This window comes from Equus caballus, chromosome 10 (genome assembly GCF_041296265.1).
Source record: "Equus caballus isolate H_3958 breed thoroughbred chromosome 10, TB-T2T, whole genome shotgun sequence".
NCBI lineage: Eukaryota > Metazoa > Chordata > Mammalia > Perissodactyla > Equidae > Equus > Equus caballus.
Window position 1 is genome coordinate 27,830,414 of NC_091693.1, and position 27,526 is coordinate 27,857,939.

The following is a 27,526-nucleotide window of genomic DNA, read 5'->3' on the forward strand; positions in this document are numbered from 1 at the left end:
TTCCCTTTCGGTTAAGGCCACTGGGAAAATTATGAGATCCCCTTTAACTATCTTTGTTCCTCATGCAGTAGAAGCCCTCCTGAATTTTCACCACACTCAACTTATTTCAGTCAGACACCTGACCTTCTACAAAATCCTTTTATTAACTGCTCCTCACATAACTCTTTTATGTTGTAATGACCTTAACCCTGCTACTCTTCTCCCCTTTGTTACCAACGAGGTCACTCTGAACTGCTTAATGCTGACAGAACACCTCTTGATTTCTTGTGATGACCAGCAAGAAACTCCTTTGGGTAATGCTGACTTTTCACGGTTCCCTGAAGGTTCTGATTCAAAAGGTGACAACGGCAAACACTGTGCTGGGCGTGCTATTGCAACTCCTTTTGACATGGTTGAGGCAGCACCTTTACCTATGACTATTTTGGCCCAACAGGTTGAATTACATGCTCTTACATGGGCTGGTATTTCACCCAGGGGCAAAACTGCCAATATTTATACTTTCAGAGTAGCTCATGATTTTGGAATGTTGTGGAAGCAATGTAGCTTCCTTACTTCCAGCAGAAATAAAATTAAAAATGTCCCCTATGTTTGGGAATTATTAGATGCTATACATTTACATGATGCTTTAGCTATTGTATTAAGAGGACGGAAATTGTATCTGACTGGGGGATGCATCCCCTTCCTAGTACTGTAAACAGAAGGCAGGCAAATCAGCCCTTCAGGAATGTTAATTAGACATGCTAGATGGGATCCAGTAAGATTGCCAGAGCCCACACAGCGTGGAATAGAAGCGGGAGTGCTGGGAGAAAGAAATTCTCTGTGACATAGATCTGTGGAGCATATAGTGGGGTTTATGGCAAAAGCCTGTGAGTGCCTCCCAGTGAAGTCTACTGAGACTTTGGACTAGAGAACTGAAACACTCTAATCGGGATGGCAGTGCCCAGTAGAGTCTCGTCATAAAATGGAAATGGTTTATATAGGATCATGCTGCCTGGGAGATGCAAGGAGGAGATATGAGCAAGGAGCCTTGTCTCCTCTAGGATGGAACTGTGTGAGGACCTACTGGATTCACTATCACTTAGGCAGTGCTCTACAAAGAGCTGCTTGGTTTGTGGATGGCAGTTCCAAGATGAGTGGACAACATCCCATTTGGAAGGACACCAGTGTGACTGAAGAAGGTAAAAACAAATCAGCTTGGTGGGCTGACATGCATACTTTTCCCCCAGTAGTGACGGAAGAATTGAACAGTGGTAAAAGTCCCTACTTTTCAGTTGCTACTGACTCATAGGTGATGACCAATGGCCTGGCCATTTAGTCAGGCAAGAGGAAAATGGAGACCTGGCCTACTAAAGGAAAGTCCATATGGGGCACAGCCCTATGGAAATCACTATGGGAATTTGAGGATGCATTAAAGTAGGACATACCCACGCCCATCAGGAGAACTCCCTTCTGGGTTTGGAAGATGATTGGAATCAACAAGCAGATATCCCTGTGTGCCCCCTTGAGGTGCCCACCTGGGTTCATGACATGAGAGGACATGGGGGCACTGCAGCAATGCAGAGATGGGCTGAATCTAGACAGAGTCCTCTTGCACACTCCGAGGCACAAAATGCCAATAAGAGCTGCTGTGTCTGACAGCAAGAGAGACAGAGCCTGCAGATGGCTATGTGGCAGATTCCCTGGTGGGAAGGCCCTGATCACAGTTGCCAAAGTCAGACTGATGCCAGCAGCCCTGGGGTGGGGTGGCTACAAATGGGTCTTGACAGGAATGGACACTGACTCTGGACTGGGATTTGCTTACCCCATGGCAGATGCAAATGCTCAGAGTGCAATAAAAGGACTGGAACAGAAAATTTTTCACCATTACAGATGGCTGACCATCATCTCTTCAAACGAACACACTTAATAGCCCATAATGTCCAACAATGGGCAGAGAGAGATCCTCCTCAGAGTACTAGTTGGATAGAGAATTGAAAGAGGCAATTACAATATTGGTTGTCTAAAATGGGGGAAATAGAGGCATGAAGGGCTGGCTTACAGGCCTTCACGAGAGTGTGCTCACCTCACCATGAACAAGAGTGGGGCTAAAGGTGTCACCCCACGGGATAGATTTATTTTTCTGGTGAATCTGGGGAAGAGGGGTGGGGAAGGTGCTGGTATGACTCTTCAATTCTGGCCAAGGAAGGACACTGGTGTAAATGGCTATGCTCCTTTTCTTTCTCTTTCTTTCCTACATCACCTTAACTTCCCCCGCCACCCCCCCCCCCCCCCCGCCCTACTTGATGCAGTGGTCACAGGACCAGGGATGCAACTCTAAAGGCTGGAAACAGAGATGATTCCTAAGCTAGAAACTAATTGTGCTTTTAACCTTAATTTCAGAATTCCTAAGGGCCTGATGGGGCAGGATGTGCCTTCACTTCTCTGGCAAAATTGAGGCTAACAGTAAATGCAGCTCTATTGCCTGGTGGTACAGACAGCCTGCTAGTTCTGTACCTGTGTGATTTTAAAACAAATGAATAAATGAACTACATAATGAGGGAAGTCCAAGATTTCATTAACACCTTGAAAGAGGCTCAGAGCAAGAGATGAAGCACAGGTTGGTGAGAAGCACAAGGGACAACCTGCACTTGCAACTCGTGTCTAAAGTGGAGAGAAGGCAGTCTTGTAACACTGAGCCCTTAACCTGTGGGGTCTGATGCTATCTTCAGGTAGACAGTGTCAGAATCGAATTAAATTGTAGGACACACAGCTGGCATTGGAGAATTGCTTGGTGGTGTGTGGAAAACCCACCCCAACATTGGAACTCGGTTCAGTACCTTTAGGAGGTAAGCAGAGAACATTGTGTTCTAAGGTGTAAAAGAGTTAAGCTAAGCCCATAGCTAAGCTGGAAACTTGGCTAATGAGAAACTCTGGGTTCTACAAAGTGTAGATTTTTTTTTCACTCATGAGAACGCTGAGGAAAATTAAACTTAGAGAGAAAGAAACAATCAAGTGAGAGTAGAAAGAGGTGGAAGAGTGGAAGGAAGCTACAGCCTTGTGCTGTTTCATTGCTTCAAAAACATTAAACATCTCATCTGGTTCAGAGGCTCATCTAGATATGTGTTACACATCAGTGAAGAAAGAAATGTGTCCTCATGTAGCCTTTGTTCACAGCCTTTAGTGAGGGGAGTAGCCAATAAGTAACAAAATATAATATGGAATATAAAAGGTATTCTATGTGATAGTTAATTAGAAGGTGACAGGTGCTGTGGAGACATAAAGGAAGAGCAGCTCTGAGTTACGGCGGCGTGTGGAGTCAGGAGGATTTCACTAGGACACAGAGGGGTCATGGTTCTTGTAGAGAGATGATACCAGAGCACAATTAAAGGAGAGCAAGGAGAGATCTGGATACTAGGGAAAGATGCTCTAAGAGAAGAAACAGCCAGTACAACGTCCCAGCACCAGGAGTTTGCCTGGAGTGCCAGAAAATTGATGTCATCATTGTTTGACATGGATGTCATCATCATGGTTGGTGATATATTACAGTAAACTGCAACAAGCCAGACAGAAATCTTCCTACTGTGTGCACATTGCCACATCCACATGCCTTTACTTCAGACCTCCTTGTCAACCATCTTCTTGACTTTTCCTTCCTCACCAGGCTGTTATCCTGGAATCCATGTATATTGTCACCTTTGGATAATGATTTTCCCACACAAAATGGATGGCCCAATATAGCATAACCCGTTGGAAAAATGTTGCTTCTCCATTATCTTTCAGGGATACCCTGAACGTGACTGTGACGCAGCCTACACTCACTTCACCTTCACTCATAAACCAAAGTGACCCAAGCAGAACCCAAGCTCAGGCTTTCTCCTCCCCTTAGCTGGCTGTGCAGATCACCCAGGACACCCACTGCAGTGAGCTGTTCCTACCGTGCTGGGGTCTCCCCTACCTACTCATGCAGCCTGCTTGTGTTCTCTGGAGCTGATCTGGCTCGATCCTGCCTGTACATCTCTCCCTTACAATGGAATTCAGCAGTGCCCGTCTGACCTTATGACTTGGATGGTCCAAGAGAACTCTCCTCACAGTGGATCATTCTGGATGCATGGAGACTTGATGCCCCATATTCCAGTCTTCTGTTCTTATGTGGGCACAATGACACAACACGAGTTTCACTGTGATTTATAAATCTGTACTGCAAGTGGCATGGACTTCCTCCAGAGCCTCAGCAGCCTGCACTGTGATTCCCTGGATGGGACTTGCTAACACCCTACACTGCATATTTCCCAGCAGGTGGCCTGCTGAATCATAAGGCCCTGGTGGCAGGACTGCCTGCACCACAGCCCAGACTGGCTACAGAGCCCTTTTCCTGCTGCAGGACCCCCTCCATGACCTCCATGTCCTCTGGTATACAAGGAAGATCCTAGTTGAGGAAACGTTGCTTCTTAAAGACAAGACCACCAGACACTGTGCTCCATCTTTTTGCAAGGAACAAAATATTAAAATGGCTAAAATTAAAAAGATTGATGACACCAAGTATTGGCGAGCATCTAAAGAAATGCAAATTCTCATACACTCCTGGCAGAAAGGTGAAACTGATAACCACCACAGAAAACAGATTGGCAGTTTCTTTTCTTTTTCTTATACATTGATTTTAATTCTTATTCTGAATGTTCTGATTTTGTTTTAACTGGTACAAGATTCGGGAACTGAAGCAAACCAGTGACCTTCTTGCTACTCGACTGTTACATCCAAGCAGCATTATTTCACAACCATGAGGAACACGACCTCTCGGAACAGCTCCTGGAAGGTACTTTAGTGAACATTAACTTTGCAAAGTTTACTTCATTCTACCCCATTTAGACATACACCCCCTGCTGGGCAACTGAGAATTGCTCCTGGCTCTGAAGACCTCTCCTGGGTGTGTGGAAGCCACCAGCCTCACTGCCTCCTCCTCACATATCCTCAGTGCCCTACCTTAGTTCACATCTTCAGCTCTTTACTGCCATGCAGCGCTCCAGCCTCTCCTTACATTGATCATCCTCGAAACTATGTGCAGCAGAAGCATGCAGATACACTTCACGTCAAATCTCTAAGAATACCAATCTTGTCTCAGATTCCTCAAAAACATTCAATGGCTCCGTAGTGCTTATCGAATTGGTCCAAATTCTTTAGCCAGGCATCCAAGATCCTTCATAAACTAGCCCTGAACCATCTTTCTGAACTTACCCCTCACTGTTCCTCTGCCTCCCAAGCAGTTTCCACTCATTGCTTTTTTTTTTATTTCAAAATTTTATTTTTCCTTCTCCCCAAAACCCCCAGTACATAGTTGTATATTTTAGTTGTGGGTCCTTCTAGTTGTGGCATGTGGGATGCTGCCTCAGCGTGGCATGATGAGGAGTGCTAGATCTGTGCCCAGGATCTGAACTGCCGAAACCCTGAGCCACCAAAGCGAAGCCCAAGAACTTAACCACTCGGCCACAGGGCTGGCCCCTCCACTCATTCTTTAATATGCAGTTCGAGCTGCTTGTCCAGGAAGCTCACCCAGCTGGCCCAGATCACAACTGCTGGAGCATGTATTGTCCATGCCACTTCTCTGGCACTGAGTCTAGGCTGTCTTTTTCATTGCCGCATATGCCTTGTCCTTACAAGAAACAGCTTGTGAACTCCTTGAGGGCAGGCACTAGGTCTTAAAACAAAAGTTATAGCAACAATGATAACTAATACTGGTTTGACACTTTTGCAACTATTAACTTCCCTTTCTCATAATGCCCATGTGAGGTAAGCAGGGAACAGGTTATAATCTCCACCAGGGAGATGAGGAAACAAAGCTCAGAGGGGCTAAGTAACTCACTCGCAGTCACACAGCAAGCAAGTGGCAGAAAGGGAATGGGCCCGGGTCTTCTGACTCTTGACTCTGTCCTTGTTCCATTACCCCCTACAGTCTCCCATGTGAGTATTCCAATTTCCCAAACCTTATCTATGGCGATTGACAGCCAATATTTGTCGATTCTATAATCTCCAACATCACCCCTTGGATTTTGTCCTGCTGCCATAGTGACCTGGGGTCTCCCTAATGCATCCTCCAACTCTATCTCTGCTTTTCCCATAGGAGGCAGCACCAACTGCTGGAAAGAGCCAGGTGGCAAGTCACACATGCGCCTGGTCCCAATGAAGCCTCTGCTCCTCCATGCTGTGGATCCCTGCATGGAGAGGGGAGCCCTTACCCAGTGAGACCAGGAGCCCACAGGTCTACAGCATCACCTGCATATACAGAATACCTGAGCTCTGTGCTCAGCTTAAAGGGGAGGACAACGTAGCCTCTGGGCTTAACATAATTGTGGCTGAGAGAAAAGCCTCCTAAGGGTGAAGTGGCTGGAGAAACACAATCAACAGTGCTCCCTTGAGAACCTGGGGGTGGAGGTAAGTGCTCTGGGACATCACAGGAACAGGGGAAGATGATCATGACAACAATTCCAACAACAAAAACAGCAAAAACAGCTGCTGCACCTCCCTCGTCCTCACTGTGGGTCTGCCCTGGGCTGGGAGATCACATGCTGAGGTAAAGAGATTAAACCACCCAGCTCTGGAGATAAGACTCAGGGGTACAAACCCAGCCTTTTGAATCTGACACTTGTCCATGTGTGAACCTGGAGAACCCACTTCACATTTCTGACCCTAGATTTACCCAGCAATATGACACTTCCCACTTCCCCATTTTGTTGTGAGAATTAAAAGTAAAATACTCAAAATGTAAGAACTCAGCACGTTTGTTACTTTTATTGATCCGCAGGGAGACCAAGGTCAATGCAGTCACCACCTGCATCTCACAGTCACTGAACTGAGCCTCTAGGAGCTCCAGCAAGGTACTCAGACATTCCCTGGTGGGGAATCCACACTGAGACCTCAGTACCCCACAGCTCCCTCCCGCCTGAGGGGATAAAGGAGTGCCTTGCCCCGTGACTGTAAACTGCAAACAGGTAGAGAAGACAGGTGCAGCTGCTGCGCAGTGAATGGGAACCTTGGCTTTCACCTCTTCTGATAGCCCAGGGGCAGGGTCACCTCTACTCTCCATTTTATACAGGAGGAAACTGAGGCTTAGAAAGGGTTGACTGTAAGCTCCAGTGATAAATGGGGATCTGAGAGTCAAACTCTGGCACCTTGGGGTGTCTGACCACTGCCCTCTCATTTCCCTCCTCACAGGGCTTTGAACACCCAATCTATCCTGATGCTATCTGGGCCCCCATCTGCTCCAACCCACCAATGATAGACGAGGAAAATGCGCAAACACAACAAAACAAGACTTTATAGTATTATTGAAATCTGAATTTAAGAAACAGATCAAGGCGCTGGCCTGGTGGCATAGTAGGTAAATCTTCACGTTCCACTTCAGCCACCAGGGCTCACCAGTTCATACCTGGCGGGCAGACCTACGCACTGCTTGTGAAGCCATGCTGTAGCAGGCATGCCACCTATAAAGTAGTGGAAGATGGGCACAGATGTTAGCTCAGGGCCAGTCTTCCACAGCAAAAAAGAGGAGGAGTGGCAGCACATGTTAGCTCAAGGCTAATCTTCCTCAAAGCAAGAAAAAAAAGAGAAACAGATGGATAATATGTAACAATGCAGATTAATGTTAAGAATACAATGTATGTCTTCATTACATTGTTCATAACACAAAAATATTTTTAAGGGTTAAAATATATTCTTCTGCTATTGAAAACAATTATCACATTAAAAAAAGAAGTCATGCATGTATTTGAGAATGAGTGAAATTCCAACACATAGTTGTTGCTTCAGTGTGTCATTTGTTAAAGAAAGGGAAAATAACCAAAGTTCACAAAAGAATAAGCAAAAGATATTAGCATTTTACCAAAGACACACAAAGAGCAAATAAACATCTGAAAAGCTGCTCATCAGTAATCCTTAGGGAAATGCAACTAAAACAACAATGAAACAGCATGACAAAGTTGTTAAAAGGGCTAAATTAAAAGTGACTTACCACATTTGGTACAGCATAAAGACTTTGTGTATTGTGAATTCTGTGTTTAATGAGACTGGAATTTTTGGAAAGCATTTTCCACGTTCACTGCACTTAGTGCAGTGTGAACTATTGATATGAAAGGTACAGAGTACATCAGCTAAAGAATTTCCCAGATTTACTTCACTCATAAGGCCATGATCCAGTGTGCAACCTCTCATGTTGTGAGAGAGAAGAGAGTTGGGTAAAAGACTTCCCACATTCACTACACTCATAAGGCCTTTACCCGGTGTGGGCTCTCTGGTGTTTACTGAATTGGGAACTATACCTAAATGATTTCCCACATTCACTGCACTCAAAAGGCCCTTCTCCCGTGTGAACTCTCTGGTGTCGATTATAATGTGAACTACTCATGAAGGATTTCCCACATTCACTGCACTTATATGGCCTTTCTCCTGTGTGGATTCTCTGGTGTCGATTATAATGTGAACTACTCATGAAGGATTTCCCACATTCACTGCACTTATATGGCCTTTCTCCTGTGTGGATTCTCTGGTGTTGAGTAAGTGTTGAGCTATTAGTATAAGATTTCCCACATTCACTACACTCAAAAGGCCTTTCCCCAGTGTGAATTCTTTGGTGTTTTTTGAGTTGGGAAACATCCCTAAAAGATTTCCCACATTCAGTGCACTCATAATCCCTTTCTCCAGTGTGAACTCTCTGGTGTTCATTGAAATGTGAACTGCGACTGAAAGATTTCCCACACTCACTGCACTTATAAGGCCTTTCTCCTGTGTGAACTGTCCGGTGTCGGACAAGCGTTGAGCTATTGGCATACGATTTCCCACAGTCGATACACCCATAAGGCCTTGACCCAGTGTGAATACTCTGATGAAAACGAAGACTTGAAGAAGACGAGAAAGATTTCCCACATTCATTACACCTATAAGGCTTTTCTCCAGTGTGAAATCTCCAGTGTTGAATGAGATGAGAATTTACTCTAAATGATTTCCCACATTTGCTGCACTCATAAGGCCTTTCTCCAGTGTGAACTCTCTGATGATCACGAAGGGTGCTCCTAATGCTAAAAGATTTCCCACATTCATTGCATTCATATGGCCTCTCTCCCGTGTGAATTCTCTGGTGTACAAGAAGATTGAATCTTATGATGAAGGATTTCCCACATTCACTGCACTCATAAGGCCTTTCTCCACTGTGAACTCTCTGATGATCACAAAGGGTGCTCCTAAGGGTGAAAGATTTCCCACATTCATGGCACTCATAAGGCCTCTCTCCTGTGTGAATTCGCTGGTGACTAACAAGGTGGCATCGTCGGATAAAGGATTTCCCACACTCACTGCACTCATAAGGCCTTTCTCCTGTGTGAACTTGCTGGTGTCTAACAAGGTGACATCTTCGGATAAAGGATTTCCTACATTCACTGCACTCATAAGGCCGTTCTCCTGTGTGCACTCTTTGATGATTACTGAGGTTGGAACCAGATGAAAAAGATTTTCCACATTCACTGCAGCGATGAGGCCTTTCTCCAGTGTGAACTCTCTGATGAGAATGGAGTTGGGAGCTAGAGGTAAAACACTTACCACATTCACTGCACTTGTAAGGCCTTTTTCCAGCGTGAACTCTCTGATGATAATGAAGGCCAGGACAAGAGATAAAAGATTTCCCACATTCACAACACTCATAAGACCTTTTTTTACTATGAACACTCCGGTGTTGAGTGAGGTAAGATGGATGGCTAAAAGATTTCCAACATTCACTGCACTCATAAGGCCTTTTCCCTGTGTGAACTCTCTGGTGTAGAATGAGTCTTGAGCTGTTGGTAAAAGATTTCCCACATTTAATGCACTGAAAAGGCCTTTCTCTTGTATGCATTCTCTGGTGGAGAAGGAGTACCAATCTCTTGGTAAAAGACTTCCCACAATCATGGCATTCATAAGGCCTTTCTCCAGTGTGAACTCTCCAGTGTAAAATGAGGTAAAATATTCTTCTAAAAGATTTTCCACACTGAGTACACTCATAATGCCTTTCTCCAGTGTGAACTGTTCGTTGCTGAATAAGGATGGATCTACAGTGATAAGAGTGTGCACATTCACTGCACAAATAATTTTCCCCAGGGTGACTTCTCCAAGGATAAATGAGGACAGATTTTTGGTGAAAGGAGTGTCCACATTTGCTGCACTTGCACTGCCTTGCTCCAGAATGAATTCTTTGATGCTGCTTGAGCATTGAGCTTCTCCTAAAAGATTTGCCACATTCTCCACACACACGAAGCTTTCTTCCAGTGTGGACTCTCCGGTGAACAATAAACGAGGATTTGTACCTGAATGCTTTCCCACATTCATGGCACACAAAACACTGTCTCCCAACGTGGAATCCCTGGTACTGAACAAGTGTGTGCTTTGGGCTGGAGGCTTTCTTGCATTCTCCCCAGGTGTAATGACTTTTTCTCAGACCTGCCTTGGGAGTCGTGGCCTGTGACACATCTACAGAAACACAGTGTTCAAAGGGAGCCTCCGCATCCTCTGCTGCCCTCCAGCAACCTGAAGACAAAGAAACCCCGGTGAAGCACGTGTTGACTTTAAAGGGAAGGGGAAACTCCATCACAAATGTGTGTCCGTCACATATAGGAAGACGTATATGGAATGCTTTCCAGAAAGGGAGCTGAAATCTGGCTGGGGAAGTGGCTACTGGGCATTACTGGGCCCCTAAAGCAAAATAATAGTGGAGATCTCACCAAGGTTGAACACAAGGATAGGATGTGACACAAAAAAGAGAGGCATATTCTAAAACTTCTTCCTCTGCAAAAGGATTCCTGCAGGACCTTTTGATGGTGACACAAGGCTGTGTAAAAGCATGTGTCCAAATCTAGGAAAACACAACTGTAACAGACTAACTGCTCTTCAAGGCCAACGTAAGATATGCACACACCTCACAGAACATGTGGACCAATGTTTCAGAGCAACAGAGAAAGAGCTATGAGAGAAATGGGTGAGATATGAAGTAGGCAGAGGTCAAGAGTCTCCCTGGGTTAAAAGTCAGAGTAGAAAAGAGAAGTAGTAGAACTGATTAGAAGACAAAATATCAACCATGGGGAAGGAAAAGTAGAAATGATGTGTGGCACTGCAATGACAACAAAACACTGGTTAAATGGAAAACATTCCTGATACAATCTGAAAACAGTCCTGACGTCACACCCTCCACAGACTCACGAGGCCCAGGTACCTTGAGTTCCCCTTGCAGCCTTGGCTATTTTGAACCCCTAAAATCTTTGTCACCCCTGACCTCAGCTGATGGAGCTGCACAGTGATTACATGGCTGGTCCCTCTCTAGAGCCAAAATTGCCACATCCCACACAACTGCAACCTCACAACCAACCCAAGGTGACGGTCTTTCCCCACCAAAACCAGCCCCACACGTTTAGAAGAGGTAACTGATCCATCAAACGTCAAGATATCAAAAGGCTGTAAGGAACATGAAAAATTAAGGAAACATGACAACACCAATGAAGCACAATAGGTTTCCAGCAAGTGGCACCAAAGAAACGCAGATCTACAAACTGCTGGACAAAGAATTCAAAATGATTGTTTTAAGGAAAGTCAGCCAGATCCAAGAAAACACAGAGACATGTCAGTGAAATCAGGAAAACATATATGAAAAAATCAAGGAGTTCAGAGAGAGAGAAAATAAAAAGAAACAGAAATTCTGGAGATAAATACAATGAATGAAACGAAAAATAAATAGGGAGCATCAACAGCAAGCTTGATCAAACAGGCAAAACATGTGTGACCTCAATTCAGGTCATTTCAAGTCATCCAGTAAGAGGAGAAAAAAGACAGAAGAAAGACTGTGTAAATTATGGGATTTCACCAAGGGAAATAAAATTTGCATTACGGGAGTGCCACAAGGACAAGTGAGGGACAAAGGGGTAGAAAGCTTATTTAAAGAAATAATGGCTGAAAACTTTCCAAACCAGGAGAGGGATGTATGTGCACATTCAGGTACATGATGCTCATGGGTCCTTATACAGATTCAATCCAAAGGGATCTTCACCAAGACACATTAAAATAAAACTTTCAAAAGTAAAAGACAAAGAGAATTTTGAAAGCAGGAAGAGAAAAGAAATTTAATGCATACATGGGAACCGCCATAAGGCCATAAATGGATTTAACAGCAGAAATTGGGCTGACCAGGAGAGAGTGGAATAACAAATTCAAAATGCTGAAAGAAAAAATCTGCCAAATAAGAATGCTTCATCCACCAAAGCTGTCCTTCAAAAATGAAGGAAAGATAAAGTCTTTCCTAGACAAAGAAAAGCTGAGTGAGTCTATCACCACTCAACCTGCCTTACCAGAAAGGCCAAAGTCAGTTCTTCAAGCTGAAATGAAGACACTAATTAGAAATCTGAAAACATACAAAAATTCAAAGCACAGTTGTAAAGACAAGTATCTATTCAAACTCACAACACACCAATACTGTAATATGGTGGTGTGTAAATCACCTACCTCTGGTATAAAGAACATTAAAAATAACCATAGTCACAATAATTCATGATTAAACAATATAAAAAGATACAAACTGTGACATCATAAAATGGAGGGAGGATGGGCTACTAAAAGGGTAATTTTTATGAGATTTACATTAAGTTACAATCAGCTTAAAACAGACTGTTGTAAGATGTTCCATGTAAATCTCATGGTAACCATAAAGCAAAAACCCACAACAGATAAAGAGAAAGGAATCAGAGCATAGAATTATGGAAAATCATCAAATCACAAAGGAAGATAGGAGGAAAGGAAAAAAGGGACTACAAAAAAGCCAGAACAATTAACAAGATGGCAACTGACAAGTCCTTACAAAATTCTCCAATCAAAAGACACACAGTCACTGAACGGATAAACAAAACAAGACTCAATTACATGTTCCCTACAGAGATACACGTTAGTTCCAAGGACACAAGCTGAAAGTGAAGCAATCCAAAAAATTTTTCCATGCAAATGCAAATCAAAAAAGAGCAGCTTAAACTTACAGGACTTTAACTCAAAACCTGTCACAGAAGACAAAGAAAAGTCATTATATAATGATAAAGGAGTCGATTCATCTAGAAAATATAACAATTATAAGCATACATGCACCCAACATCAGAGCAGCTAAATATATTAAGCAAGTATTAACACATTGGAAGGTAGAAAAGACAACTACAAAATACTAATAGTTGACTTCAATATCCATCTTTCAAGAATGGGTAGATCATCCAGATAAATAATCAGAAAATATTTGACTTGAACTCAACTTCAGATCAAATGGATCTAACAAATACAGAACATTCTATGCAACTACAGCAGAATACACATTCTTCTCAAGTGGACACAGAACATTCTCTAGGACAGAGCACATCTTAGGTCGCAAAACAAGTCTAAACAGATATAGTAAGACTGAAATATCAAGAAGCTTATCCGACTACAAAGAGGTGAAACTAGAAATCAGTAACAGGATGAAAGCAGGAAAGTTTACAAACGTGTGCACATTAAAAAAAACAATCCTGGGGGCCGGCCCCATGGCCGAGTGGTTAAGTTTGCATGCTCTGCTTCTGCAGCCCAGGGTTTTGTCAGTTTGGATCCTGGGCGCAGACATGGCACCGCTCGTCAGGCTATGCTGAGGTGGCATCCCACATGCCACAGCTAGAAGGACCCACAACTAAAATATACAATTATATGCTGGAGGGATTCAGGGAGAAAAAAAGCAGGGGGGAAAAACACTCCTGAACAATCAGTGGGATAAAGAAAAAAATTAAAATGAAAAATAATCTTGAGACAAATGAAAATGGAAAAAGACCAGGCTAAAACTTATGAAAAGCAGCAAAAGAAGTTCTAAGAGTAAAGTTTATAGCAATCAATGCCTAAATTAAGGAAAAAGATCTCAAATAAACAACCTAACCTTATACCATAGGGAACTAGGAAAATAATAACAAACTAGGCCAAAATTTGGGGGAACAAAGAAAAATAACACAGATCAGAGCAGAAATAAATGAAATATAGACTAGATAAACAATAAAAAAGAGCAATAAAGCTAAGAGTTGGTTTTTGAAAAGAAACAAAGTCAACAAATCTTTAGCTAGACTAACTTAGAAAAGAGAGAAGATTCAAGTCAGAACTGAAACAGGAGACATTAAAACTCATACTGCAGGGGGCTGGCCCACTATTTAAAGAAATAATGGCTGAAAACTTTCCAAAGTTTTCAGTGGCCGAGCGGTTAAGTTCGCGAACTCCGCTGTGGTGGCCGAGGGTTTCGCTGATTCAGATCCTGGGCACAAACACGGCACCACTCATCAGGCCATGCTGAGGTGGCGTCCCACATGCCACAACTAGAAGGACCCACAACTAAAATATACAACTATGTTCTGGGGGGATTTGAGGATAAAAAGCAAAAAAAAAAACCAAAAAAGACTGGCAACTGCTGTTAGCTCAGGTGCCAATCTTAAAAAAAAAAAAAAAAAGACTGCAGAAACACAAACATCTTAAGAGACTACTATGAACTCAACTAACTAGAAGAAATGGATAAATTCCTATAAATATACACCCTGTCAAGACTGAATCATAAAGAATAGAAAATCTGAACAGACCAATAATGAGTAAGGAAATAGAGTCATTCACTGAAAATCTCCCAACAAAGAAAAGCCCAGGACTAGATAGATTCGCTGGTCAATTCTACCAGAGTTTAAGGAGAATTAAAATCAATCCTTCCTCAACTCTTCCAAAACACTGAAGAGAAAGGAAAATGTCCAAACTCAAATTTCAAGGCCAGCATTACCCTGATACCAAAGCAAGATAAGGAAATTACAAGAAAATTAAATTATAGGTCAATATCATTGAGAAACATAGAAGGAAAAAGTCCACAACAAAATAACTAGCAAACCAAATTCAGCATATTCAAAGAATCTGACAGTATAATCAAGTGGGACTTATCCCTGGGATGCAAGGATGGCCCGCCACAGGTAAATCAATAAATGGATACACCGTATTAACAGAATAAAGGATAAAAATCATATGATCATTTAATAGATGCAGAAAAAGTGCTTAATAAAACTGAGCATACTTTCATGTTAAAAACGCTAAAGAAATTAGACATAGAAAGACTGTACCTCAATATAATAAAGGCTATATACAATACACTCACAATAATATCACACTTAACAGTTAAAACCTAAAAGCTTTTCCTCTAAAAGCAGGAACAAGACAAGATGCCCACTCCCCTCACTTCTACTCAACAGAGTTCTGGAAAGTCTAGCAAGAGCACTTAGGCAAGAAAAAGAATCAAAAGGATTCAAAATCATAAAAGAGAACGTAAAACTCCGTGTTTGCACAAGACATAATCATATAGATAGAAAACCCTGAACTCCACCAAAAAACTCTTACAACTACAAAACAAATTTAGGAAAGTTGCAGGATACAGAAGCAACATACAAACATCAGTTGTGTTTCTAAACACTCACAGTGAAATATCTGAACAAGAAATAAAGAGAGCAATATACTTACATCATCATCAAAAACAATTAAATATATACAAATAAATTTAACTTAGAAGATGAAAGATCTGGACTCTGAAAACTATAAGACACTGATCAAAGAAAGAGAAGACACAAATAAAGAGAAAGATATCCCATGTCTTGGAGTGGAGGAATTAATATGGTTACAATGCCCATGGGGATGGCCCCATGACCAAGTGGTTATGTTCTCACACTCAGCTTCCAGCGGCCCAGGGTTTGCCAGTTTGGACCCTGGGCACAGACCTAGCAGTGCTCATCAGGACATGCTGAGGCAGCATCCCACATAAAAGAACTAGAAGGACCTACAACTAAACTAAAATATGGGCAAAGGAGCTGACATACAAATGGCAAACAGGAATATGAAAAATAGCTCTTCCTCAATACTCATCAGGAAAATGTAAATCCAAACTACAACGAGATATCACCTCATACCTTAGGATGGCTATCATCAAAAACAGGAGAGAGAAATGTTGGCAAGGGTGTGGAGAGAAGGGAGCCCTTACACACTGTTATAGAATGGAAATTGGTAGCACCATTATGAAAAAGAGTGTGGAACTGCCCTGAAAAATTCAAAATATGAATACGACATGATCCAGCAATCCCATTTCTTGGTACGTACCTGAAGGAAATGAAATCAGAATGTGGGAGAGATAACCTGCCCTCTCACGTTTGCTGCAGCATTATTCACAACGCACAAGATACAGAAACAATCTGACTGACCATAAATGAATAAATGGATTAAAAAAAGGGTGATGGGGGCCGGCCTGGTGGCGCAGCGGTTAAGTGTGCACATTGCACTTCAGCAGCCTGGGGTTCACCGGTTCAGATCCTGGGTGCGGACATGGCACTGCTTGGCAAGCCATGCTGTGGTAGGCATCCCACATATAAAGTTGAGGAAGATGGGCATAGATGTTAGCTCAGGGCCAGTCTTCCTCAGCAAAAAGAGGAGGATTGGCAGCAGTTAGCTCAGGGCTAATCTTCCTTTAAAAAAAAAGGGTGATGTACACATACACACCTGGAATATTACTCAGCCTTAAAAAAAAGAAATCTTCTGGGGCTGGCCCCGTGGCCGAGTGGTTAAGTTCGCGCGCTCCGCTGCAGGCGGCCCAGTGTTTCGTTGGTTCGAATCCTGGGCGCGGACATGGCACTGCTCGTCATACCACGCTGAGGCAGCGTCCCACATGCCACAACTAGAAGGACCCACAACGAAGAATATACAACCATGTACGGGGGGGCTTTGGGGAGAAAAAGGAAATAAAATAAAAAAATCTTTAAAAAAAAAAAAAAAAAGAAATCTTCTTATATGTGACAATATGGATGAATCTGGAGGGCAGTGTGCTGAGTGAAATAAGCCAGTCTGAGAAAGACAACTACGGTATGATATCACTTATATGTGGAATCTAAAACAAACAAACAAACAAAATATAGAACTCATACACAGTAGAATGCCAGGGCCTGGGGAGTGGGCAAGGTGGGGAACTGTTGTTCAAAAGGTACAAACCTTCAGTAAAGACGAATAACTTGAGAGGATCTAAATTACAACATGGTGATTACAGTTAATAATATTGCATTTTACACTTGAAATTTACCAGGAGAGTATACATTAAGTGTCCTTATAAAAAAAAAAGTAACCATATGAGGCGACAGAAATATTTACTAATTGGATTATGGAATTACTTCATAATGTATACATATATGAAATCATGACACTGTACACTTTAAATACACACCATTTAATAGTATGACAACAATAGGGGCTGGCCTGGTGGCACAGCGGTTAAGTGCGCATGTTCTGCTTCTCCGCAGCCTGGGGTTCACCGGTTCGGATCCTGGGTGCGGACATGGTGCCGCTTGGCACGCCATGCTGTGGTAGGTGTCCCACATATAAAGAGTAGAGGAAGATGGTTACAGATGTTAGCTCAGGGCCAGTCTTCCTCAGCAAAAAGAGGAGGACTGGCAGCAGTTGGCTCAGGGCTAATCTTCCTCAAAAAAAAAGAAAAAGAAAGAAAGAAAGAAAGAATGACAACAACAGAAGGAAAAAAAGAGAGATCTAAACTAAACAATAGAAACCCTGCAAGAGGGTCTTGAAAACTGGCCATAATCCAGGTAAGCAGTGACCATGACAACACCTGCAACTCCACACACAGACAGGCACGAGGAAACGTCAGCTAAAAGAAGCCATCAAACCCTGGGATACAGAAGTGCCATGGAGTTGGACATGTTCACCCACCCACGGAGAGGGCAAGCAAGGCGCCATCCACTAGCCTCACTGCAAGACTACTGACCTGGAATCCTTCCCTGTGAGGGCTCAGTACAGAGGGTACTGGGACTGCACGGGCGAGAAGAGAGCGGTGCACACACCCAGCCCTAACATCACAGCACCACCCAGAAAGCTGGGGAAGAAAGCAGCGCCCACACTACTCTGTCAGAAGAACAAAGCAGCCCCTGGAGAAAGGGGGGGTGAGACAGGATACAAAGCCTAGTCCAGGTCACGGGGAAGGAGAGGGCCTTACCCAGTGAGGATATGAGTGTAAAGTTCTCCAGCATCACATCGTGGTACAAGTCCCTCTGAGCTTCATCAAGGAGCCTCCACTCCTCCCAAGAGAAGTACACGGCAACGTCTCCAAAGGTCAAACTCTCCTGTCAAGATGGGGACAGATGAAACCATGAACTTTCTCCCTCTCAGAACCCACAGGCCCTCACCTTACACAACTACTCCACATTCCTCCCTCCAGAGCTCAGCTCCCCACTTCACAGGGGATACCAGGCCGTTGCCACTGACACCTGTTCTCTCCTCAGGGTCCCAATCATCACTGTGTTCAGCCCTCAGAAATAACAGGCAGGGGGACACAGATGCCACCCAAGCCCTGGGCCAGGCTGGCAGGGCCCCATCCCTCCTGCCAAGCAATTTCCCTGCATCTTCCAGAGTGTAGCTACAAGACACAGCTAAACGTGGGCTCATGCTTCACCCCTAAGTCCCCACTACACGGGCCTTGGGGCCCTCAGCTCACAATACCTATGTAAATGCAAACCATGATGGAGACACCACATTCTCATGTCTTCAGTCCCCACAGCTCTGCCACCTCCCTGCCCTACAACACGGGCATCTCCCTGCACTCACCCATGGACGAGACACATGGCACCCAGAGAGCGCTTCACAAACTCAAACACAATCCAGTACCTTCCCAGTCCTCGGATGGATCCCACAGCCAGGGAAAGCCCCAGATGCTGCTTTGAAGGCCTCCCCACCTGCCTCTGATCCTTGCTTCAAGATCAGCCACCCAGAACCACATGTGAATTTCAGATACCCATGACCCTTTTCCACTTCTGTCATGCACTTTCTGTCCCCTCAGCAGCCACAATCTGCCTCTCCCCACTCAATCTTCCTTAAAACCCCAGCCCATACGGTCTCCCTGCCAGGCACAGTGACTCTCACAACTGACTACATTCACCCCAGATCTTACCCACCAGCAAGACTCGAACACCCCAGATCCCATCAGGGCTCAACACACAATTCTGGTGAATGTGAACAGTAGAGAATTCGCAGGAGCCCCAGTCTCACTGTCAACTTGTCTCATTTACTCCTCTGCCTCTGAAGGCATCTCCCACCAACTCATCCCATGGAAGCCTTGGCCACCTGCCAGATCATGATCTCTCCCACACCCTTCCATGGCCATGGCCCTCCCTCATCTGTGTTTCTCATACTCAGGAACCTCAACCAGGTGCTAAGCAACAAAACCATTCCTCAGCATGCACCCTCATCTTTCTGATTTGCTAAAGCATTACCACTATATCCTGGATTCTCCTTCCTAAATGTGATCCAGAGCTCCACCCTGGTCCTCACAAGAGCCACAACAGCCATTTGAAAGTCTCCATCCTGAACCCCTCCCCAGATTTCCAGACCTGTGTCTCCAGATGCCCACTTGACGCCTCCACTCACTGTTCTCTGAAACATGTGAGACTCTTAACAGGGCCCGAATAAAACTTCTGACATTCCCAAGGAAAATAAACCTACCGACAAATTCCAGATCCCACTTGATGGAGCTTCCATCCCTTCAGCGGCTACAACCCAAAACCCTGGAGTCATCCCTAACCTCTCCTTCAATTTTGTAGCTGTTAGTGCCATCAGGTCAATTCAGCCTCCTGGTGATGCTGTGTACAGCAGAGCGGAACCCTGTCCAGTGTTGTTTGCGCCATCTTCTCATCTCCCAGTGCTCCCAACACCAGATGTTGTTCTGCTGTTATTCATAGGGTTTTCACGGCCAATTTTTTGGAAATGGGTGGCCAAGTCCTTCTTAGTCTTTCTTAATTTGGAAGCTCCACAGAAACCTGTCCACCTTGGGTAACTCCGCTGGTATTTGAAGTACTGGTGGCACAGCTTTCAGCATCACAACAAGCAGCTGCCACAGTATGACATGTGACAAAAACAGGCTGTGGCTCACTGTCAAGGAAACAAACCCAGGCTGCAGCAGTGAGAACATCAAATCTTAACCACTGAACTTGGCCCTTCTTCAATAACAGAGCTAGAATCCAGACTTTTCTCCCACCTCCATGGCCACAACTCGGTTCATCAACACAGGGAACACAGCAGTAGCCTCCTCCTGAGTTCTTGCCTCCTCCCTTAACCCACAGTCTGTGGTCTTCTCTGCAGGAGATGGAGCCTCCTAAGACCTGGGTAAGACCACCTACCTCCTCTTATCCAGACCTCTCACTATGTCCATAATAGACACCTAACTTCTCAGGCGGCCACATTACAGGACTGATTCCTGACTCCCTACTCTTTGTTTCTCACGGAAAGAATGGAGACCTGCTGTCCCCTGTCTCCAGCTCAGTCACACCTCCAAGCATTTGCACACGCTGGTATCCGTTCCCGGGATAACCTTCTACACCTGTTTATACTGGTTGTCAGAAATGGGAACACTTCCATGTTACCCTCGGCCTGCATTCAGGACACAGGGCTTGGGGGTATCCTCAGGGTCCCCGCACCCGAGAGCTGTGAATGCAGCAAGTCTCAGGACGCCACAATCACGGACACCACACGGCTGGTGTTAGTACCACTGAGGGGTTGGGACACCCTCTCCTTCCCTATGCAGGTTCCATAAGTGCTTTTTCCTGTCCCAGAACCTGTGGGGAGAGGCAGGCCACCACGGCTGGACCCCGCCCCGCCCTGCGACCCGGTGACCTCGGCTTCACTCACTGACCTCCGGGCCTCAGTCCTCAGAGCTGCCTCGGACCAGCTCTGCGCCCTCGGACCAGGACTCCGCTCCCCGCGCCTCCCCGGCCTCCTCACCCCTTCCCGTCTGTTCTCTCCGAGCAGCTCCTGGAGAACTTTTGAAACCCCAACACGCACCGCGTCCCTCTCTGGTCACAGCCCTCCCGGCTCCGGGCCCTCAGACTGAAGGAGCAGCCCCTCCCCTGCCGGTCCAGGGGGGAACCCTCCTCACGCCGTTCCCTGCGGACCCCGGGACCCTCTGCCCGGGACCCTCGCCCGCAGCCCGGCCCCCGCCCGCAGCCACAGGCCCCACGAGCGCCTCCCCGGCCCGGTCCCGGGGCCTGGGCTGCAGGCCCGGGAGCAGCGCCCGCCCGAGGGCTGGAGCTCGGGCTGCGCTGCGGGCGGGGCGGGCCGGAGCCGAGCGCTCACCTGAGCCGGCTCCCTCCGCGGGGAAGCCGCCATCGGCCTCGGGGGCGGAGCGGAGCCGGGAGCGGCGGGAGACGAGGCGCCGGGCGCGGCGCTCCCTGGCCCGCACCTGGCACGGGGCCCCGGGCGGCGTCGCCGAGCCTCAGGGCCGCCTGGGCCGCGGGGACGGCGCCTCCTCTCGCGCCTCCCCGTCCGTCCCCTCAGCTCCGACCAGGCGCTCCTGAGCTTGTGTTCGGGTGAAGGATCTCTGACCCAGCACTCCGGAGCAAGAAGAAACCTACAGCCGCCAAGATGGCTGCCGCTAGGAAAACACCGGAAGCCCCGCCTCAAATGTTGAATCGCATGGAACTGCTTCCACCCTGACGTTTCATTGGCTCAACTCGGCGCATGTCCTTCCGGCAAATATAGTTCCTCTGGGAGGAACTCAAGTGCTCAAGAGGCTACAGGGAAGGATGTTCTCCATGCTGACCGCCGAGAGAGTTGGCTACTCTGAATCCTGAGAAATGCTGCAAATCGGTGCTCCTACCCAGAGATGGGCTTTGCTCCTTGGTAAAGGTAGCGAATACATGTAATTTCAGACTTCAGCAGATGAAGGTCAGCCTGCTTGCTCCTATACAATAAAACTATTATTTGAGATGCTTGAAATCAACTGATCTAAATGGCCGTGTCATTCCATGGAGTCAGTATGACATAAAATTAGTCCACGCGTAGTTGGATACATTATGTTATTGCTCTTCAAATGAGTGTGGCCTGAGGCAATAGTCAGTTTTGTGAGTTCTATTAAGATTAGCTAGGTACAAGAGAGGACACTCCGTACAGGGCCATGACTGGCGAGAAAGAAGAGGGCTATTGTGAATTAGGTGAAGAAGCAGGAGTTGGACTTCTGGTTCCCATAGAAAACCTCTCTCATGCCTGTAGAGTCAGCAATTGTGTCCTACACATTGAGGAATATTTTTGTCTATATAACATTTCTGACTCCATATTCTAAGATATGCTCAATTCGTTTTAGTGAACAGAGATCCACCTCAAATGAAGAGCTCCTTAACTAACTGTGTTTTGGTAGGGGTCATTGGTAGCAACTCTCATAGTCACAGCACATTTGTAAATGGAGTATCTGAACGCCAAGATGAAGGGAGCATCTTAAGCCCATGATCTGATGTCCTTCCTGCTAAGTGATTATCATTTTCCTGTAATTGCAGGTACAGTTCTTCATGGGGAATTGAGATTATCTCAGAAAAATAGTTTCAAAATGCAAGTTTCAGAAAGTTATTCATAATGTTTATGTAGTTATTCAAAGATAGTGGCAGAAGTGGTTGTGGGGAAATATCAGAGGAGGTTGAAGAAAATTAACACTTCAGAGAAAATTTGGTAGGGCTTTAATGCTTGAAAACATTAAGCAATACCAGCTTGGAGAAAGAATTGAAATAGACAATGAGAGTAGCCAAATCAGTAAAAATGAATGAGGATTTGAGGTGTCAATGTTTATTCATGGCTTTAAGAAATGTCCATTGAGCAAATACTCAGAATCAGACACTGTTGTTGTAGGTGCATGAGAGACCTCACAAAGACTTCTGCACTCATGCAGCTTACATTTGATAAAAATAAGAAGAAGGAGCCAGCCCTGTGGCTGAGTGGTTAAGTTAGCACACTCCACTGTGGCGGCCCAGGGTTTCACTGGTCTGAATCCTGGGCCTGGACATGGCACTGTTCATCAGGCCATGCTGAGGTGGCCTGGTGCCACAACTAGAATAACCCACAACTTAGAATATACAACTATGTACCCGGGGGCTTTGGGGAGAAAAAGGAAAAAAATAAAATCTTTAAAAAAATAAAATAGTAATAAGAAGTTTTCACATATTGAGATATATGGGGAAGCCATTCTGGTTTAAATCTGATTTGGCCTAAAAGTTGTTTTTCAACCAAGACATGGAAGCAACCCAAGTGCCCATCAATAGATGAATAGATAAAGAGGATGTGTTATATATCTACAATGGAATACTACTTGGCCATAAAAAAGGCAATATTGTGCCATTTGCAACAATATGGGTGAAGTTTGAGGGTATTATTCCAAACAAAATAAGCCAGACAGAGAAAGACAAACACCATATGATTTCACTCGTATGATTTCACTCATGTGTAGGAGATAAACAAACACATGGATAAGGAGAACAGATTAGTGGTTACCAGAGGGGTGGGGGGTGGGAGGGAGGGTGAAAGGTGACATACCTATGGTGACAGATAAAAACTAGACTATTGGTAGTGAACACGATGCAGTCTATACAGAAACTGATATATAATAATGTACACCTGAAATTGCACAACATTGTAAGTCAATATGACCTCAATAAAATAAATCAAAGAAAGAAGTTAGCCAAAAGTCAAGTTGTAAAGATTATTTGAAATTTGAATGTATGAATTTTTCTTACCTTATATTTTATTTAGATGTGGAATCTAACAAAGCTAAACCCACAGAAGTAGAGTAGAATGGTGGGTGCCAGGGCTGGGGGGTAGGAGTAAGGGAGAGATGTTGGACAAGGGGTACAAACTTTCCATTAGAAGATAAAATAAATTTTGGGGACCCAATCTACAGCACGGTCACTATAGTTAACGATACTGTACAATATGGCTGAACGTTGCTAAGAGAGAAGATATGAAATGTTCTCACCACAAAAAAAACAAAAAGGTAAATATGTGAATGATGGAGATGTTAACTAACCTTATTGTGGTTATCATTTCACAATATATTCATGTATGAAAATATCACTTTGTAATCCTTAAACTTACACAATGTTCTATATCAATTATATCTCAATAAAGCTCAGGGAGAACCTAACTGAATTAGAGAAAGAAGAACAAACAAAGCTCAAAGTCTGCAGAAGGAGAGAAGTAATAAAAATCAGAGCAGAAATAAATGCTATTGAAACAAAAAAGACAGTAGAAAGGATCAATGAAACAAAGAGCTGGTTCTTTAAGAAGATAAATAAAATTGACAAACCACTAGCAAGACTTACAAAGAAAAAAAGGGAGAAAGCTCAAATAAACAAAATCAGAAATGAGTGAGGAGAAATAACAACAGACTCCACAGAAATACAGTGGATTATAAGAGAATACTACGAAAAACTATATGCCAACAAAATGGATAACCTAGAGGAAATGGATAAATTCTTGGACTCCTACAATCTGCCAAACCTCACTCAAGAAGAAGCAGACAATTTAAACAGAGCAATCACAAGGAAAGAGATTGAAACAGCCATCGAAAGCATCCCAAAGAATAAAACCCCAGGACCAGATGGCTTTCCTGGGGAATTCTACCAAACTTTCAGAGAGGATTTAATACTTATCCTTTTCAAGCTATTCCAAAAAATTAGGGAGGATGGAACACTTCCTAACACATTCTATGAGGCCAACATCACTCTGATACCAAAGCCTGACAAGGACAGCACGAAAAAAGAGAACTACAGGCCAATATTGCTGATGAACATAGATGCAAAAATTCTAAACAAAATTTTGGCAACCAGAATTTAGCAATTCATCAAAAGGATCATACATCATGATCAAGTGGGATTCATACAAGGGACACAGGGATGGTTCAACAACCGCAAATAAATCAACATGATACACCACATCAACAAACTGAGGAATAAAAACCACATGATCAGCTCAATAGATGCAGAGAAAGCATTTGACAAGATCCAACAGTCATTTATGATAAAAACTCTGAACAAAATGGGGATAGAAGGGAACTACCTCAACATAATAAAGGCCATATATGACAAACCCACAGCCAACATCATACTCAATGGGCAAAACCTGAGTGCCATCCTCCTGAGAACAGGAATGAGACAAGGATGCCCTCTATCACCACTCTTATTTAACATAGTACTAGAGGTCCTGGCCAGAGAAATTAGGCAAGAAAAAGGAATAAAAGGAATCCAAATAGGGAGGGAAGAAGTTAAACTCTCGCTGTTTGCAGACGACATGATCTTATATATAGAAAACCCCAAAGAATCCATTGGAAAACTTTTAGAAGTAATCAACAACTACAGCAAAGTTGCAGGGTATAAAATAAATTTGCATAAATCAGTAGCATTTCTATACTCTAATAACGAACTAACAGAAAAAGAAGTCAAGAACACAATACCATTCACAATTGCTACAAAAAGAATAAACTACCTCAGGGTGAATTTACCTAAGGAAGTGAAAGACCTATACAATGAAAATTACAAGGCTTTTCTAAAAGAAATAGATGACAACATAAAGAGATGGAAAGACATTCCATGTACATGGATTGGAAGAATAAACATAGTTAAAACGTCCGTTCTACCTAAAGCAACCTACAGATTCAACGCCATCCCAATCAGAATCCCAATGACATTCTTTACAGAATTAGAACAAAGAATCCTAAAATTCATATGGGGCAACAAAAGACCCCGAATTGCTAAAGCAATCCTGAGAAAAAAAGAACACAGCTGGAGGCATCACAATCCCTGACTTCAAAACATACTACAAAGCTACAGTAATCAAAACAGCATGGTACTGGTGCAAAAACAGGTGCACAGATCAATGGAACAGAATTGAAAGCCCAGAAATAAAACCACACATCTATGGACAGCTCATCTTCGACAAAGGAGCTGAGGGCCTACAATGGAGAAAAGAAAGTCTTTTCAACAAATGGTGCTCGGAAAACTGGAAAGCCATATGTAAAAGAATGAAAATTGACCATTCTTTCTCACCATTCACCAAAATAAACTCAAAATGGATCAAAGACCTAAAGCTGAGACCTGAAACCATAAGGCTTCTAGAAGAAAATATAGGAAGTACACTCTTTGACATCAGTATTAAAAGGATCTTTTCGGACACCATGTCTTCTCAGACAAGAGAAACAATAGAAGGAATAAACAAATGGGACTTCATCAGATTAAAGAGCTTCTTCAAGGCAAGGGAAAACAGGATTGAAACAAAAAAACAACCCACTAACTGCAAAAAAATATTTGCAAGTCATATATCTGACAAAGGCTTAATATGCATAATATATAAAGAACTCACACAACTCAACAACAAACAATCAAACAACCCGATCAAAAAATGGGCTGGAGACATGAACAGACATTACTCCAAAGAAGATATACGGATGGCCAATAGGCACATGAAAAGATGTTCATCAGCGCTGATCATCAGGGAAATGCAAATCAAAACTACACTAAGATATCACCTTACACCCATTAGAATGACAAAAATAACTAAAACAAATAGTAACAAAGGTTGGAGAGGTTGTGGAGAAAAAGGAACCCTCATACACTGCTGGTGGGAATGCAAACTGGTGCAGCCACTATGGAAAACAGTATGGAGATTCCTCAAAAAATTAAAAATAGAACTACCATATGATCCAGCTATTCCACTACTGGGTATCTATCCAGAGAGCTTGAAGTCAGCAATTCCAAAAGTCCTCTGCACCCCAATGTTTATTGCAGCATTATTTACAATCGCCAAGATGTAGAAGCAACCTAAGTGCCCATCAACAGATGATTGGATAAAGAAGATGTGGTGTATATATACAATGGAATACTACTCAGCCGTAAAAAAAAAGAACAAAATCATCCCATTTGCAACAACATGGATGGACCTTGAGGGAATTATGTTAAGTGAAATAAGCCAGATAGAGAAGGACAATCTCTGTATGACTCCACTCATATGAGGACTTTAAACCTGTGGACAAAGAGAACAGATTAGTGGCTACCAGGGGAAAGGGGGGGTGAGGGGTGGGCACAAAGGGTGAAGGGTTGCACCTACAACACGACTGACAGACAACAATATACAACTGAAATTTCACAAGATTGTAACTTATTAACTCAATAAAAATTATAAATAAATAAATAAAATAAAGCTCGGGGAGAAAATTTCAAGATGGAAAAAAAAGAAGTTGTTTTTCCCCGAGCAGCCTGACTTATGGCCCACCAAACATGCATTGTACACCTGCTTCAAACATTTTATAAAAGCAAAGAATGCAGTGTTTAAAAATAGGGATGAATGTCTCCCTTTCTCTGACACCAACGACAGAATTTCTTTGAAGATGAGTCTTTCTTCCCAGAGAACCAAGGTTCAGTTTTCCTGTGTATGTGCTAAACTGCAGCAAAACATCTTCTTGTGACTTTGGGGGAAAAAATTGTATTTCTGTCATGCTTGATGTACGTTCTCTGTTCTGAAACATTATATACCAGGTTGTAAACCACACTTCCCCAGCGTTCTTTTGTTACTGAACACAAATACAGGTTTGTTTACTTGGTGCACAGGAAGGCCAATAACCAAAATGTCAGGCTTGTGGCAAGGAAGAAGGTTTATTATTGAGAGGCAGCCTGACAAGGCG

The 27,526-nt window shown here is 43.8% G+C and overlaps 2 protein-coding genes and 1 long non-coding RNA gene across 5 annotated transcripts in view; 1 reads left to right on the forward strand and 2 right to left on the reverse strand.

Moving 5' to 3' along the window:
* Positions 1-27,526, reverse strand: part of LOC100062745 (zinc finger protein 814) — a 100,756-nt gene that overhangs the window by 34,849 nt on the left and 38,381 nt on the right. The gene's annotated exons all lie outside the window — the stretch shown is intronic.
* Positions 6,737-21,492, reverse strand: LOC100062706 (zinc finger protein 420). 3 transcript variants are annotated; one of them, XM_070225037.1, is made up of 4 exons: positions 21,166-21,451; positions 18,038-18,164; positions 17,255-17,388; positions 6,737-10,521 (listed from the first exon to the last, which is right to left on the reverse strand). In XM_070225037.1, exons 3-4 carry the CDS (start codon positions 17,385-17,387, stop codon positions 8,243-8,245), a joined length of 2,412 nt encoding a protein of 803 aa, XP_070081138.1. In that variant the 5' UTR covers position 17,388; positions 18,038-18,164; positions 21,166-21,451; the 3' UTR covers positions 6,737-8,242. The 3 variants fall into 3 exon arrangements, with proteins under 3 accessions (XP_070081138.1, XP_070081137.1, XP_014586630.1); XM_070225036.1 differs by lacking the exon at positions 17,255-17,388 and having other exon boundaries at positions 21,166-21,492; XM_014731144.3 differs by lacking the exons at positions 17,255-17,388; positions 21,166-21,451 and adding an exon at positions 19,540-19,738.
* On the forward strand, positions 21,467-27,393 carry LOC138915971 (uncharacterized). The gene is made up of 2 exons (XR_011422528.1): positions 21,467-21,756; positions 23,980-27,393. It is a non-coding gene; the product is annotated as an uncharacterized lncRNA (long non-coding RNA).

Bases quoted from the DNA above. Each gene is read 5' to 3' on its own strand.
- LOC100062706 (XM_014731144.3), bottom strand. From the start codon at position 19,650: ATGGCACTAACAGCTACAAAATTGAAGGAGAGGTTAGGGATGACTCCA. The intron at 18,165-19,539 runs GTAGGTTTATTT...CCATCTTGACAG, and splicing joins GTGGGATCTGGAATTTGTCG to GAGAGTTTGACCTTTGGAGA. The intron at 10,522-18,037 runs GTAAGGCCCTCT...CTTTGTCTTCAG, and splicing joins TACACTCATATCCTCACTGG to GTTGCTGGAGGGCAGCAGAG.